Genomic DNA, 17478 nt, shown 5'->3' with positions numbered 1-17478 from the left:
TACCAGGGAAGTGAAGAAGCATAAAAGCATAGAGAGCAAAGTGCTGTAACTCTGGCACAGAAAGACAGCCAGCGCACAGAATTCTTACCACACATAACTACTAAAAGAGATAAACACAAACAATTATCTACAGCAACCCATATTGAGAGAGTACTTTTGTCAGTTTGAGATGTTGTCTAGCGAACATCAAAAAGTGGCAACCACCTTTTTTTTTTTTTTAAAATTAAGGAGAAAGCTATTTGTGAAAGTTTCAGTGTGATATTGGAAGGAACCTCTGGAGATCCCCTAGTCCAGCTAGGACTGTGGCAAGATCCCTTGGCACTCAGGGATGCATCCCATAAGGTCCTGCTGACTTCTGTATATCCTTTCCCTGTTCCACCACGCCGCCCCTCCCCCACACCAGAGATGTTCCCTAACTCAATTTTCCTTTAGGAAGGGTAAGTCTTCATCACTCCAGACTCTCCCATTGGTTTCAGGGGCCTGTCATTCCTTAGGACAAATCTTACCAATAAAAAAAACAAAAAACAAAGTGAAGATAACATTCAGCATCTCATCCTTTTCCTTTGTGACCAAGTTCCCTACTCCATTCAGCAGCAGGCCTACAATTTCTGTAGTGTTCCCTTTGCTGCCAGTATACCTGTGGAAGCCCTTCTTGTTGCCCTTCACATCCCTTGCCATATTCAACTCCAGATGGACTTTGGCTTTCCCAAACTCACCCCTGCACACTCAGACTGTGTCTTTATATTCCTCCTGGGTCACCTGTCCTTACTTCCACCCCTTGTATGCTTCCTTTTTACATTTGAATTTTGCCAGAAGCTCCTTGTTCATCCATGCAGGCCTCCTGTTAATTTTGTGTGACTGCCTGTATATCAAGATTCTTGAGCTTGGAGAAGGTGGTTCTTTAAATATCAGTCAGCTCTCCTGGATCTGTTTTCTTTCCAGGAATGCATCCCATTGGATTCTTCCAAGCAGATGCCTGAACAGGCCAAAGTCCACTCTCCTGAAGTCTGGGGCCGTGATTTAGTCTTTCCTCTCGGGATCTTGAAACCTCACTACATAACAGTCATTCCAGCCAAGTCTGCTTCCTCCTTTTATAGAAAAATTCACTACTTTGAGTTCATAAAGTACATTTGATGTTGATGACCTATCATGTAACTTTTTGTAAAAGTTTCCTTAATAAACTTTGCCTGGAGGCATAGAAACACAGAAAATAAAGGAACAAGTCAGCTCCACTTCTTGTCAGTGAACTGGAGGACATATTCTGAAACTGAACCACAAGGCAACAGGCCACCAAGATGATAATTTTCTGTGTGTGTGCGCACGCGCATGTATGTTAAATGGGATGAGAAGGCAGAGATCAAAACCTCCAAGGTAAGAATATATCCTCTTGTTGTTATACAGACTGATGAACACTGTTGTGTGTCCTTCTGTTCAGAAAGGTCAGAAGGGCAGTACTAAGAGAAAGTGACCCTAATTGACAATGAACTGAAAAATCTAAAAAAATTGCTGGGCTCTTAAGCACATTCAACTCACATGTCAGTCCCATTTAAGGCAGCCAAAGCTGTAAAACCAGAAATATCTTCTGAAATTATAGTGAGCATGCAAGAAAGGAGGTTGATTTTTAGTACTAGTTTTTGTGTTTTCCTTCTCTGCCTCTACTACCTGATAGCTGCAGAGCCACTGTACCTCTGCTCCAAAACACTGATAAATCCAAGTGCTCCTCAAGCAGGATTAAAAAGTACCGTTATTGAGTAGGTAAGTAAGGGAACAAAAGTAGTTTCTTCTTCTAATTCCTCTGATACCTGTATTGTGAAGTTTCTTTTAGCTATGTACAGAAATTTTAGCATTCTAGAAGATTCAATGACAGCTACTGCACAGACTGGACATGTATCAAATCATGAATGGTCTGGAGGTTTCAAGAGAGATGCAAGAATATATTTAATTAAAGGAAATCAAAGTAGTCCCTACTATTAGCAACTGGCCTTTGGGGCCCGAATAGATTTTGATCATCATCTTATTGTTACCATCGTAAGTATTGATAGAAAAATTTCAGTGATAAAGCAGCATCATTATCCTCACCTTTAAATAATTAAGGTGATAATCCAGAAGAACAGTTGCATTAGTGATGCTATCCTTGGTTCCCACAAACACAAATGGTACCATTCCCTAAAACACAGTAACAGTAATCCTGTGGTTATTGATTAGGCATCAAACACTGAAGAGAACCAAACACATTGCTGTAAAACTTGAAAACAATTTTTAAAACACTTGACAAGCATAAATTAAAAAAATAAGACAATAGTATATCTGAATTTTGATGTTGACTAGATCATGTACACTAATTCCCTTTATGCAAAGAGCTTTTTTTTTTTAATAAGAAAATTTAGATCGCATGCATCACAATGCCAACATTTTTTTACTTTTTCTGAAAAAAATAAAGAGTCAGTTCAAAACACTTCAGGTTTCCTCCCTTCAAAATTAATACCACCTTTGCTGACCAAGTTTATTCTCTCACACCAAGTTCTTTTAGGCTACCTGTCAGTGGAGAAACCTTTGATCTTTTAAAAAAGTTAACCGAATTAACAGTGTGTCATAAAACAATACTCGATCCTTCTTGAGGATCTCTCAATTTGTAAAAGACAAACAAAAAAATATTCAAGAAATAGAGTTAGTACTTCAGGTAACAATTGCTAACTTACATTTCTTTTACCTTTCAAGCATTTTAAGTGATTCAACAAATACCTGGAAAATGTAAAGCTGGAAATTCCAATGCCTGAAATTACGACATTTAGAGATAAAATATCTAAAGACTAACTTATGCAGCCAAAGCAGGCTAAGAAATCTACCTAGAAGCCCCCCCCAGAGTGCTGAAAACAACTTAACTTTAGCAGATACAAGGATGATTCCCACACCAAAACTCCTGACACTAAAGTAGGTCTATGCAGCATTTCAGAGGTGTGATTGCAACCCACGCAGACCCAATGAGCTAGCTTTAAACAACTTGACTCTTGTACCAGCTGCAGCCTCACCATGGCAGTATAAGCTTCACTGTGGACTGCAGAAGTCAAGCTGAAAGTCTCAAACACTCAGCTGCTGAAACCCATGCCATTGCAGACCCAGAGCTTGGCTACACCTACTGAATTAATTTAAATTTTGTTATCTCATCATGACCTCTAAAGACACCTTTAATTTTCACTGTACACATAAGCTTTACAGGACTGCATTCCAACCAGGGGTGTTTTTTTGCAAAAGTGAAGTGATTTGAGACACAAATGTCTTAATACATGCACAGTATTCTGAGGTTCCCTAAGGGTGGCAAGTCTATAATTTGTCTCTGCTTTTGGGTTTGTCTGGTGTTTTTTTTTTTTTCCTTTTACATACAAACAACTTTTCTTAGATCTTACACATTCACATTAAATAGCAAGGAAAAAATTTACATAATCCTGTAATCCTAGAAAACCTCAATACTAACACTAACTTTCACGAGCATTAGCAATCCTTTAGCCACAGGCATCGTTGACTGAAATGTTTTATTATCTGTGGTATTTTAAGTTTCATAAATATTTAATACAACCTTATAAAGAACAATGAAATTTCTACTAAACTGGCATTAACTAGCACATAGTATCAATTATTAAAAGATCACAAGACAACTGACTTAAAAAGGCATTTAAGGAAACAGCTTGTTGTTGCTTTTAGCAGTGGATATAAGATATAGCTATTAAGAATATGAGCTGGTAACAATGTCAAGCAATTTTAGCCATACAAAAGCATCAAAGTGCTTATTTATCGAACCTTATTTCTGTCTTCAAAGCAAAAGTACCGATCTTCAACTTAGTTTCACTAGTAAAAACTGAGCAGACCTTACGTGCATAAGAAATTTAGAGATAAAAATAATATATACTACTATAACAAACAGTACCTGTCTCATTTTAAAAAGATGAAAAAGCCTGAAGGATCCTGTTATAAAATTATGGGAGTTATGAAATTGCACCTAAAATTTATGGGCAGCATTCTAACACCTCAGTCATAAGAAAAAGAACCCAATGCTGCATTAAAATTTAAAACTGAACTACTGTTCATTACAAAAAGAAGGGCTGCAATATCCAAGTTCACACATGGGAAGATTAATGCATATTTATTTCAAATATGAAATACCGATAAACTTACAAGAACTAACTCTTACCCGCCAAGATTTGATCTCAGGTTTCTGTGTTGCTCCTGGTACGACACAACTAACACGTGAAGCAGTGTAAGCAATGCCAGTGTTAGCAATGTCATTAACAGGTAAAACAGAAGTATGAATGCAGAGCTTGGCAGGTAAAAAAAGCTTTCAAGGTGATCTTTAAAAGCTACATTTTGGATTGGAGAACATCAACATATAAGCTTTTTCAAGCCAGAAGAAAAAAGAAAACTTGACATACCATTTGCAGCCACGACTACTTGCTCTTTTACCCTTCTATTATTCTGTAGGCTGACACATTAAAAATGTTGACAGTTTTAGCCTGCAGCAATAATAGCACCCTCTTGCTTATTAAGCTAGTTCAAGAATTTTATGCTGCAAGAATTTACCATTAGAAATGAAATATGACAGAGAACTGAATCCTTTAAATTTAAACATTGACTATTTTACCTTTTCAGATAGATGTGAAACTACTGAAGTAATAAAAAACCCCCCTTACTTAATTGCCTAGCCACCATTTACAGAAAGAGGTAAATCGGATTGTGGGTCTTCAGTAATAGTTTTACAGTGATAATACAGAAGATGAAATAACTACTCAAGCAAGAATGTAAGGGTTCCAGAAATGTATTTCATGTCTTATTCAAAGTTTCTTACCTGGTACATATTTAGATTTCCAGGTAGATTAAAGACAGGTCAGTTTTCTTTAAACACATTTCACATTGAAATTGCAGGGAATCTTTTTGCATTGAGATGTTAAAAGCTTCATGCCTGAAGCTTTCCTTGCAAACCTGCAACCCTTCCCCTCAACACAGCCCCAAAGAAGAGCACCTCAAATTACAAAGTTCAAGACTTCATTAAGGCCCTTTACAAGGCTGATAGCCTTCCTGGGCAAACCTGGAGTATCACATTGTTCATGCTTGTTTGTTCTTTAGGATACAATTTACAGGCTATTGTGAATTTAGATTTTTTTTTTTTTAAAAAGAGAGGTTTACACATAAAGCACAAGCTTTACAATAAAATATAAGAAATTACTAATAAAAATTTAAACCAGGTAAAACCCTAAGAGATCAAACTCAAAGCAAATTAATGAATGAAAACAGTAAGTTTCACATATACTGATTTACGGCTTAGCAAGTGCTGGGAAACAGCATCACTGCTTTTAACAGGAATAAACCGAAATCTCTAAGAAGGTGCATCACCAAGAAATTCCACAAAGTATTTTTCAAACACAGATAACAAAACAAATTTATATAAAAATGCTCCTCAGCATTAATAGGGAAATACAGATTCCATCGGAAAAACACATTAATCAAAACTGTATCTTACCACTATGAAGATACAAGGAAGAATTTATTTTATCACTGTGTAGAATAACCACCAATTAACACATACAGAAATCACATTAACTGAAAACATACCTCTTCTTGTGGAATATTTTTATCATTTTCAGCCTCAATTCTCACTCTTACAACACCAGATTTGTCCACTATCTCCTGAATCAGTTTTCCATTTTTTCCTATTACTTTTCCTACAAAAAGAACATACAGAACATTCCACCTTTAGGGTTTTCTCTCAAACCTGAGAGTATTACTATACTCTAATTAAACAAGAGTATTTAGTACCAGTGCAAGAACTTGTAAAAAATGACTTAATACTCCACAACAACGATTCAGTTAACAAGCCATGAACTAAAATGTCTAAGTAAGCTTGGGGCGTTAACTTTGATAATGTTCCAAAGCAACCACTGCAGCATACGGGAAGAGAGGTACTTTATTATGAAAGTTTGTTACTGAGTGTACCTTCCTTCTTTTTCAAAGCTCCTATAAGAGAACAAAGGAAATTCAATCACAAATGCCTTACCTTTGTATAGAATTATTTGAAATTACACATCTCGATTACAGAAATATTCAGTGCCTTGCATGCTTATTTGGCTTTGCCTTGGTAGGTTTAAAATAACTTCAGTGATTTACAAATAAACATCACTGGTTGCATTCAAAAAAACAACCCACCACAAAACAAAACACCCTTTTGGAATGCCCTAACAGTTGCTGTAACTACCTTTTGGGTAGAGAACAAAGCAAAACTCTTAGTTCCTTCACAAAAAATTTTAGCTGATAAAGTTTTCTGATGCTACCAAAGATACTGTTTGAGCCAGATGTAAAATTCTCTTCTCTGAAACTGAGTTTTTTTTAGAGATATCTGAAAACAGTTTATAATTAATTAAAAAGTCAAAAGATAAAAATGGAAATAAATTACACTCTAATGCCAGTAATGCATATATTTACCTTAGGAACCAAACACTCTCATTTGAGGCAGTGAAAATGAAAACTTTAGTTCTCTCCAACCTAAGCAAAATAACTTGCTGAAAACTGACAGGAAAACTGAGCTGCTTGGGAGGTAATAAGGAAAGGCCCTATCCTTCAATCACAGCATTAAAGAAAAGCTTAAAAGAGTGATGTAAAAAATGTTTTCTGCATGTAACAGAAATAAAGATTTATTTTTTTAACAAAACTGCTGGAAAACTTGCAACATAACCTTTTTCACAGGCACATCACTGAAATAAAGGGAAAAAATACTGAGCACATGACAGGTATTGTTTTGCTGATACAATTAATCCATAAGAGCAAATTAAACCCCACTTTTAATCCCATGGGACATTGTTGCTATTGTTCAAAGCTAAATAAATTTTCATTTTTGTGTTTCAATTTTTCTACCATGAATTTTCAAATCCTACATATTTGTAGAAAACATGACAAAAAGATGGCCAGTAAGTTCTTCCTTGATGACAAAGGCTGCTTTGGGAGTCAAAAACTTTTGAGTACTTTTTTCCATTACACATCACTGGCAAATGTAACAGCAGCTTACTAATAAATGTAAAAAAGCCTTGGTAGTCATTTAAAAAAGTCAAGTAAACCAAACAAAAAGAAAAAGAAAAAATAAAAGAAAGAACCTTACATTGGTTGTGCCAATAAAAGAAATACATATTTTTAAATATTTGGTTTCAGTTAGAATCCAGAAACATACATAAAAATCTTGAAAAATAATTAAGGGCTGTATGAATATATTTTTAACCTATGTTTCAGGTTATAAATATCCATACAGCCTTTAAAAAAGCATCTACCTGGGTGTTTTTTTTGTTGTTGTTTTGTTTTTGTTCTGTTTGAAATTTTTTAAAGGATAATTAAGTAGAAAAAGCCAGATATTTGCATTTTCTGTAAATAAAAAAATCAGCATATCAATAATGTAGTAAAAGCAAAAAAGCTTTCTGCCTTTTTAAAGCTAATTATTTAGTTTTCTGGCAAATTATTAGAAATTCAAAAAAGCAAATTATCAAACATAGCTTATTTTGGATATAACATATGGTTCAGCCAATTTTATATTCTAAAGGATCCAGGCCAAGCAGCAGAGTAGAAATGAAAAACTGCCAAAATAGAAATAATTGCAAAGTTCTAAAAAGAAAACAGAAACAAAGAAATTAAAACCTCAAGTTAAAATAATGATGGCAGCTTATAATTTTTACTTATCACCAGTAGAATCAGGAGGGAGTGAGGAAGGGAAAACTACTGTATTTAAATCAATTCCAGAGCTGAGGTGCCAAATTTCTAAGTACGTGTCCCATTGCAGAATTTCATACTGCTTCAACACCAACTTTCATACACTGCTTGACAACCTATTAAAGTATTTTGCTTTCAGAAGTTATGTTATACCGTATAGTATCTTCCCTGTTCTTCTCTTATATACTAAATTAAGTCATGTATTTTTATGTTGCTTTGTAGCATCAAAAGCTCATTAAAAGATTTCCCCCCACACACAAGGGCTGCATGCATTCTTGAGGACTTTTTTTAGGGTGCTTCATAATGGATATCTATTGTCATCTCGGGGTATTTTCTTGATCATTGGGTACCTTAACTAGGCGTTCAGTTCATCCCACAGGGCTGCTTCTAAACAAACTGTATTTCAGATGTAAAAGGACAGGAAAAAAAGACAAATACAAGTCAAAGAAATGATTCAAAATATAGAAGGAAAATATGAGACTGTAGATTCATCTGTTGTATAGCTGAACTAATCTCTGGACATCTTTGGAGGAAGTCATTTAATTCTTTGGCTCAGTTCAGAAGGTATTCTACTTTGTATTTAAACATCAGCATACTGCTGCTAGTTTAAGACATCCCTGAACTGCAAACCAGGAGCTAATTTCTTACAATGTACTGAAGCTAAATGTCTCCATAAAAATTCTGCATGGAGCTGGAAAACAAGACAAAAAAGCCCCAAACCCCAAAACTTTGTACCACCTAGAACCCTTTCACAAAGGGAACTTCTTCCAGCTTTTACCCTGCCACCCTTCTAAAAGTAAAAAACTGTTCTCAGAAGGCATTTTTCGTTACTATCACACCATCAGCCTCCAGAATTGACATACCTACTAAATTTCTTGGGACTTGTATGACATCTTCAGCAAATTCAAGGTAACTTCTTGCCTTTTTCACTGCATCTTGATCCTAAAATAGATGTATGAGAGAAACGAGTTCCATTTTCACAAGTTTGGTTTGGGGTTTTTTTTTGGTTGTTTTTTTTTTGTTTGTTTGTTTGGGGTTTTTTTGGAAAGGCTAAAGAAGGGAACTTACCTCTCCATAAATATGGAATGTGCAAGTATCTTCATCAAGATCAATAGCAGTCACTCCAGGGACTTTTCTGGCTTGCTGAATATTAGCACCATGAGTGCCAATGGCCAAACCCATTAGGTCTTCACGTACAACGAACTGTTCATGAAATCGTGATGCAAGTTGTCTAGAACTCTGAAGAGAGATATAATGTTAGCTTACTTTGATTTTTAGTACACCGGAGAAAGAAATCAACATAAGTTTAGAGTCAATTCTTTAATCAGGTACTTAGCCTGCTTTTTATTTTAATCAATCCTTTTAATGCACTTATTTTCACTTCAAAAACACTGAAGAGTCTTCTTCAGAAGTCCTAATATTGCCTTTTAAATGTTAACATAAGTCTAGCCTCTAGTTGTGTTGACACCTCTATATTTTGAATTACCACAGAGTATCTACAGCTATCAAGTATTACTAGGTAAGACAGGAATTGCGTAGGTTAGTGAAATAGGAGCTGTGTTGATTGTTAAAGCAAACCCTATGATCTCTGAGAAAAAACATGCACCCATTTCGCAAGAACTCAGTCACCGGAGAAAAAAAATTATCCAGTTACTCTGGTTTTTATGTATCTACTGCACTTAAAATAAAATGAAGAATCCATGCCTATGCAAGACAACACAAAATTAAGGTATAACTACAATATATCGTCTGAATTCAGAGAAGTATGTTAACAATTTCATCCAGGAATCACATTTCTACCAAGACAGAAGGGTCAGTCTGAGAACTTGAGACTGTTACATGCTATCAAGACAAAATTCCTTGCTTCAACAGGGCAGTAACAATGACTAAAGACTATACTATTGAAACGACTTTCAATCACATGTTTGAGGCTCAGTCACTCTCGAATTAAACACCTGGTTACTGTTTTGCAACTCTCATCACTTTTGCATACAACTGCTTTGGTATAGCCAAACAATACAAAATGGCTTGCAGAATCTTAATGAGGATCTCCCGTATGAAATAAGATACCAAGAAAAACCAACAAAAAACTAACCAGCTTTTGGATCTGGAAGAGAGTTTTCAAAATAACTGAAGAAGTATCACTAGAAACCTGGATAAAACTTGCAAAAAACGTACAAAACAGGGAAAACCCGAAACAAACTATAACTCCAATGAGTAAACAATTTCCTAAAGCAGTCCTGAGCTTCCAAGAGAACTATGTTAGCGAGCTCTGATTTGATGCACAAGTATGCATATACAAGCCCATACGTAAAATATAGTTTCAATGTTTTCTTAATTGTATAAAGCTTCCACCACACAGCAAGCATGCAGAAGAGAGCTGGGAACAGAGGGAAGCTTTTGAGAAACATCTTGTAGCACACTGTGGATGTTGCTGAAAATACTCAAACGTGCAGGAAACCTAGATTTCATCAACACCCATACAATCCTGCATTGATATGAACAGCCTCTGTCAATCCCAAGTGGCTCAGATTATTAGCATGAACAGACCTCTTGAGTGCAAGGAAAAAACACCTGGGAAATGCTGAATTGCATGCAGTTCAGAACCTGTCAAGCAAGTGGGGAAAAAACGATAAGTGGACACATTTTTTTCAAAAACAAACCCACACGTTTAAAAAGACTAAGACAGTAACTGATAAGTTTTGAAAGTATGAAGAGGCTGCTGAAGACAGTTTTCTTATAGGATGCTTGTGCTATATGAAACAGGAAGATCACTAAGTCTGGTCACCCTGAGAACTAAAAGAAACATACAGAGAGAAATCAGCAAGATAAACATACAGAAAAAAATATATATTTTTTATGAGAATGAAGTTTTCATACATTTAAAGGAAGTTATAGTACTTAAATCTACAAAGAGCAAATATAAAATGTGTAAAGAAGTCATTATTTACCATAGCAAGTAAAATTCCTACATAAAAATGTGGACACTGTCCACAAGTGTCTGAGCATAACAGAACACAGGAAAGTAACAATAGTTTAATGCATCGAGAGAAGATAATAGATTACCATAGTTGGAAATTCTCGAAGTAAAATGGAAAGAGTGTTTTGCAAGAAAGAAGTAAAGATAAAGCTGTATATTCTCTTTCCAGAGCCAAGATACATAATCCTATACATGTTTCTGCATCGCAATCAAAGCTGTAACTACTGTGAAGACATACACAAGCACACATTAAATTAGCAGTTTAACCTCAGCAACATGAGACAGAGGTTGAGAAAACACCAAGAAAGTGCCCACAGTAAGCACTACTCTGTCCCAGCTAAACAGCTACTGTTATCTGACCTGCTCCTGCTTAAAGCTGTTGATAAATACCCTGTGCTAAATCACTGTCACAGACAATTGGCTACAGTAGATAGTGGTATGAGTACCCAAGTGTCATGAAATACTTCATATACTCATGGAGCTCTAGCAAGCATTTTATTAACTAGATTACAGACAACTCAGAAAGCAAGTATAATTTTAAATGCTTACAGATCTACATTCTAACAGATAATCCAAATGCTGATTTACTAGTTGACATCTGTTATAGACCACCACATGAGAGTGGAAACCAGGATGATCAAGTCCATGATCAGTTTTTAACACAACTATCTACAATATGTAGAAAAGGTGAAGCTACATCATCACTGGGGACCTTGGCTATGACAGTCAAACTGTAGTTATATTGCTCGCACTAAAATATCATTAGCTTTTCTGTAAATTATGCCTTACAAGATATATTTTATTTAAATACAATCCTGTATTCTACTTCCTTCCAATAAATTAGTAAGAAACAACTATGCAAATAATGTATTAATACCTACTTAGAGGCCATGACTGAATTGCATTTAGACAGAATAAAATACAAACCAGAATGCAAAAGTACACTTGTAAATTCAGGATTTTTGGTATGTCAAAATAACAACTAAGCCACACCTGCTGGGAAAGAACGCAAACAAAAAATAATTGGTCATTTTACTTGATGCTCTAAAAGCCATGTTTGAGAAGTAGAACAATGCAAGTCAGGAAGCTAAGATGCAGACAAGAAAGAAGGTACAAGACACAACAAATGGAAAGAAAACAAACAAAAAATAAGCTGGTCTAGTGATTCTGGCTCAGAAAGCAGGAAAGATAAAACTGCTAGAAGAAAAAAGTGGCAGACATTTAAAGTTCACAGAGTATAAGGCACAGAACAGTTTATTTGATGGAAACAATGAACTATTAATAATAACGCAGTAAAGCCCAAAGTGTTCACTAAATATTTCCTCAGCAGATGTGTGGTCTATTTGTATGTCTGTCTCAACAGAAATCATGAGTATGATTTTTACTATCTGAAGCTTTTATTTTCAGGTTTGGTTGAAACTGGTTTTGTATTTATTTTAAGTAGAGGAAGCACAAATGCCAACATGAAAAATACCAGCCAACTTTTGTCATGCAAATTATAAACATATATATTTATCTCACAACAACCTTCACTGAAGTACTGCTCAGGTAGAAACCAAAGTCCAATAATGGTTTTCTAGTGAGAACCAAATAATGGTTTTCTAGTGAGAACCAAATCAAGTTCTCAAGTTCTTCACAGCAGCAAAAAGGTTCAGCCTTACAATGACATCAAGAATCCAAGATTAGTTTGGGAAAGGAGTCAATGACAACAGGTGTTGGTGCATGCATTTGTGGGGGCATATAAAGAGAATTAGCTCTAAAGAGGCTGTTGTTCTTCCCACCTCCAAAATAATACTTTGCACTTCAAGAGGTAAACTGCCCACACAATTGTCAGTTCTGGAGGAAGATAAAGAATGGATTACTGAAGAGCTACAGCGGGGTGCTCAAGAATGAACACCAATGAGAAGAAACTGGTCCTTTCCTGGTCTTGAGGAAAAAAAAAAAATCTACCCAAACAAACTTGGATTACAGCTCTGAAATATAGCAATCAAGAGACTAAGAAGAGAACAACAGAAGAGAGAACTTCTTGTAACAGTGAGTACACCTACTGGATACAACAGGCCTGAACTACTACAGCACATCCCACTTCAAGCTAAAACCAAACAGATGTAACCTTTGGGGTGGTAGGGAATGAAACCTGGCTCTAAAGTAACAGAGCTGGTATACATCCATGTAAAACAATTACAATAGTTCAAGTGGTACTTCTAGTTCTTGACAGTGAATCTAAAAAGAAGTTTTCAAAAATGTTGCTATTTTTTCTGATTTGTAGACAGGAGAAAAACCATGAAGAAATGTTAATTCTACTGTATAAAGATCCCCTTATTTCCTAGCCTACTCTTTCTTTTTTTTTTTCTCCCATGGACAAGTATGAGTCAAGCTTCTTGCCAGTCAACACCCACTCTCCAGTCACAGGAACATCAGAAGCTGTATCTTCTGTAAGATGATTTCTTAACATTTTATCTATAGACAAACCCATCCCTTCATACATCCTACCAACATCAGTCTCACCCGTTCCATCTCTCATTTTCACTGTGTTGTTTTGCAAGATCCAGTTCTAGTCCATCTCAGTATCATGCCACATTCACTCCCATCTATTTTTAAAAACAGTAATTCAGAGCTATCAAATATGTGGCACTATTCGTGCAACAATAGCTAATTACTTCATGCTTCAAACCATGGAAGAAATACGTGTGTGTGTGTGCATATATATATATTTTTGTATTTAATCCCACACAAAATCCTGCTGAATAAAATGGGATTGGATAAAAAAAACCGAGTCTTTGCAAGAACAGGCCCTTTAACCGTAAACTTCTTTGTTGGGTTACATCTCCAGCTGCCTCTTTAATACCAAGAACAGTATCAGTACATAATCATTACTTTCACCCCAATGCAAGTCCTACCAGCTAACAAAAGCAAAAGGTTTTTTTTGTTGGTTTTTTTTTTTTTAACTCAAATTTCTTCAGGGAAAACAAACAACATACCTCCAGCTGTTTGCTAGCTTCTTCATTTCTCAGTATCAGGGATAACTTGGTACGAAGACTTCGAAAGTGCATATCAATCAGCATATTTGCCCGCTTTGTTGTTACATCATTGATTGACTAAATTATTAACAAAAGAAAACACAGTGGTTTACACACGAATTTTTGAAACAAATCACCACCAATGGTATGGTTAGACATTTGTACTTACCAAAATAATAAGCTGGTGGCTTTCAGAATCATATGTTACAGAAAAAGCTCCAACTGCCTTTTTGAAGTCCTTATGTGCAGATTCTTTGGCACACCTAGGAATAAAAACGCTACAAAGTTAAAAATAATAACTACTGCATTTATGGTTCACAGCCATAAAGATTAATTTCTTCATACAAAGAATCTAAATAAATATATCCAAGTTCTCCCTTTTAATGCAGGTGTTATTTTATTCTGTTATCGTAATTTATTTTACTCATTTTTCTTTCATTTGTTTTCACATGAATAGGATTACAAATATTTCATAGATTTTCTGTATGTACATCTATGAAATGACAAACCAGTTAAGTAAAGCTACATTAAAAAGCCATAATAATTACAATCAGCAAGTCCAAAATTTCTAACACACCAGGAACCAGGATGATGTGTGACTTCACTGTAACCACTGCAGCATTCTAATGACCTTATGTTCATCGCATGATGTATTTTGCTTCTCCAAGCTTCTTCTGTCCACCTGCTACTTAGTGAACTTATGAACTATAACATTAACTTCAGAAATTTAGTTTAACCTGAATTTATAGCTTATTCCACATTGAGGCAATAACATGTATCTCAAAAAAGCAGAGTGACCTGAAGCTAAAAAAGGGGAGTCAGTATTAATCTAAGTTTTAGAGCTATATTTACATGAGAACGACATGTCTGTGTTCTAGGAGAAAACTAGCTGTTTCTGTATCATAGCATGGGAAGTTTGATTATTGCACAACTATTCCCACAGCCATCATCAAAACACCTTATGCCCTACAATATAAGGCAGCGTTTTCTTTCATCATTAAATACCAACTTCAAAATTATCAGTAAAGTTGTCCACAGAAGGGATTCAGATTAATCTGTGCACATCACTGAACAGCTGTAAGAATAAAAATCTTATACTGCACAAAAACCTTAAAACCTTGAAGAAAGTATCTCCTCCTCCAGGACTAAACTGCATTTCAAAAATCATCTTTTCTGTTTCTGAAGTATGAGCATGTTCACATTTGTATTTTCTACTGTTCACATTTATATTTTCTACACTCTTACATGAAAATTTTAGAAGTTAATTTAGAGCGCTAAAAAGCATTTTTATTCCTTCTTGCCTCAGGCTCAAGTTACCCACATTTTGAAACAAGTTACAAAGAAATGCTTGTACTTACATTTGCCTTAAATCTTCTGGAACTGCCAGTTTGATTTTATGAAAAGTATCTTTTGTTGCAGGTTTATTGGGGTTCACAGATCTCAAACGCTCAATTGTGACAATTTCGTTGTATGTAGCATCACAGGCTGCATATTCTATTACGTAGAACTGATATAAAAATAATAAAATCATCCAAGCCACACATTTTATGACAAGAGTAAGCATTATACTACTAAGTGAAAGGCACTTTTGTTAACTGTCCAAGTCAAATTTGAAATTTTCAGGCTGAGGTTAATGGTAATTGCAACAGTCCTAATCAAGAAACATTTTTGAAAATGAAGAGGGACAATTTAAAAACATGGTGCACATCAATATAAAAAAACAACATAAGCAAAATAAAGTATAAATAAATATAAATATATATATATGTATATATGCATATTCCTACCTCACCCTTTATCATTCTCACTTTAGCCAACCACCAACAGCAGGGTTCTTTTTCATTTGCCCTGGAATAAACCTAAAGAAAATACATACATTATACATCTGTAGCATTCTTAAGATATCGCAGGAGCTGACACTAACTAGTATGATCAGGAACTCTGCTATAGGAACAAAATCCAGCAAAATACATTGGTACACAAAGTCTCTAATCTAAGCACTACGTAGCAAGCATGAAACAGCTGCAATGTCTACTTCAAATACAGGTAGCATATACAATTATGTATATAAGATTGTACAGATAAATAATGTTGTACCCAATCTACTGGCATGAGTTGCTTCAGTCTTGCATACAGTCAGAAGAGAGATAATTCAGCCTTTTACATCTATTAATATTTAATCAACAATATTTCTAATTGTGTGTAGGTCTGATGAGGTCCTACCAGTGGGCGGGAGAGGACATGTATCTACACTTCTTTAGCACACATATGATATTGGCGACATCCACACCAAAAGAAGTTGTGTCATTTTCTTATCTTTAAATCAAAATAAACTTAAATAGCAAGCAAGCAAAACGTAAATCTTGAAAGTTCTCTTTTTTGAAAGTAATTATAAAAATCAATTCTATAATTTTATAAAATAAGGACGTTTTAGCAATGTGTTATATTAAAGACAGTCTCTCCCACATATACACGTGTATTTTTATATTTTATGTACACAGACATATAATGCAAATTATCTCATTCAGCTTGAAGTTTTGGCAATATAGACATTATTAACTTACAGCTGAAGAACTACAGTCCAGCATCGATTTCTAGATTAATTCAGTTCTGATAAAGAACTGATCTGTAATCAAAGAAACGCTGATCATGTTTTTAAATCAGCATGGAAGTCACAGTACATGGAATTCCAAAATAGCTGTACGGTGTACAATTCTCAAAATCTCTTTTTGATGACATGCTTGACATTGTGTTTCATGTAGTGTTTGGAGTCAAAAAAGTTGACAGCATATAGCATGGGAGCAAGTCTTCCACTGCCTTGGCTGATGTTTTTCACCCGAGTTCTCTCATTTCTCACAACAAATGTTGTTAATGGAGCATACATACCTCTACTTCATCACTTTCATTTATATCTTTATTATAGCCTGCAGGTGGTGGAAACCTCACATCATGGAATGGTATTTGTCTCTCTGGTTGCCAGCTAGAAATAAAAATACAGTGAATGTCCTAAACTTTTTCTCCTTCTTTGTAAACGGAAATCAGAAAAATTTTCAATCCATTAATTTTGCATTTTTAAATTTTGTGGCGCTTTTGTACATATTTGTATTAAAGGTAATGTGATCCAACGTATATATAAGAAACACACCTAAATGACCATTAAACATCTTAAATGAATCCCTGATGCTACCTGCACTGTTTTGAAACCTCCCAGCAGCAGTTTTTATTCTATTTACAGTTATAGGTTTTAACCTCAACATTAGAAGCACAGGTTAAAAAACATTACGCATTTGGACACTTCCTTCGAAACAAGCCTGTTTCTTCTTTTTCTTTGGTTCTACTACAGATTATGAAAACTTGATCAGTTTTAATTTTCAGTTTCTTTAACAGAGGCTGGATAAAATGAGCATGACAAGAGAAGATTATTTTAAAAGAAACTAGAAAACAATTTCCAAAACACAACAGATGATGCCATAACAAAGATGCACAGGAAAAAGTATATAGCAGTGTGTTATTTCCTTCCTGAAGGAAGTGAATCCTGAACTAATGGTATAATGGAAGGTTAACTTTTTATGCCCTTAAATGATGGGAAAGGAACATAATTTCATTTCTAGCTTAGAAAACTGGTACTTATCACTTAACTAAAACCCAGATTTTGTAATAATGTAATCTGCTAAATCTAAAAAGACATTCACATGAGAAAGAGGCAGTCATGGTACCACTGCTGACTTATTCAAACATGGG

The 17478-nt window shown here is 35.1% G+C and overlaps 1 protein-coding gene across 3 annotated transcripts in view; it reads right to left on the bottom strand.

Annotated features, from left to right (window-relative positions):
• Positions 1-17478, bottom strand: part of FMR1 (fragile X messenger ribonucleoprotein 1) — a 33273-nt gene that overhangs the window by 6672 nt on the left and 9123 nt on the right. For all 3 annotated transcript variants that reach the window (XM_059824631.1, XM_059824629.1, XM_059824630.1), the window contains exons 3-11: positions 16624-16717; positions 15525-15596; positions 15096-15244; positions 13907-14000; positions 13699-13815; positions 8806-8976; positions 8601-8679; positions 5602-5711; positions 2080-2166 (exon numbers count right to left, since the gene is read on the bottom strand). In XM_059824631.1, the coding sequence (XP_059680614.1) occupies positions 2080-2166; positions 5602-5711; positions 8601-8679; positions 8806-8976; positions 13699-13815; positions 13907-14000; positions 15096-15244; positions 15525-15596; positions 16624-16717 (973 nt within the window). The remainder of the gene's footprint in view (positions 1-2079; positions 2167-5601; positions 5712-8600; positions 8680-8805; positions 8977-13698; positions 13816-13906; positions 14001-15095; positions 15245-15524; positions 15597-16623; positions 16718-17478) is intronic.

This window comes from Gavia stellata, chromosome 14, assembly GCF_030936135.1.
Source record: "Gavia stellata isolate bGavSte3 chromosome 14, bGavSte3.hap2, whole genome shotgun sequence".
NCBI lineage: Eukaryota > Metazoa > Chordata > Aves > Gaviiformes > Gaviidae > Gavia > Gavia stellata.
Note: the sequence above shows the minus strand (reverse complement) of the source record. Positions and strands in the feature narration are given on the sequence as shown.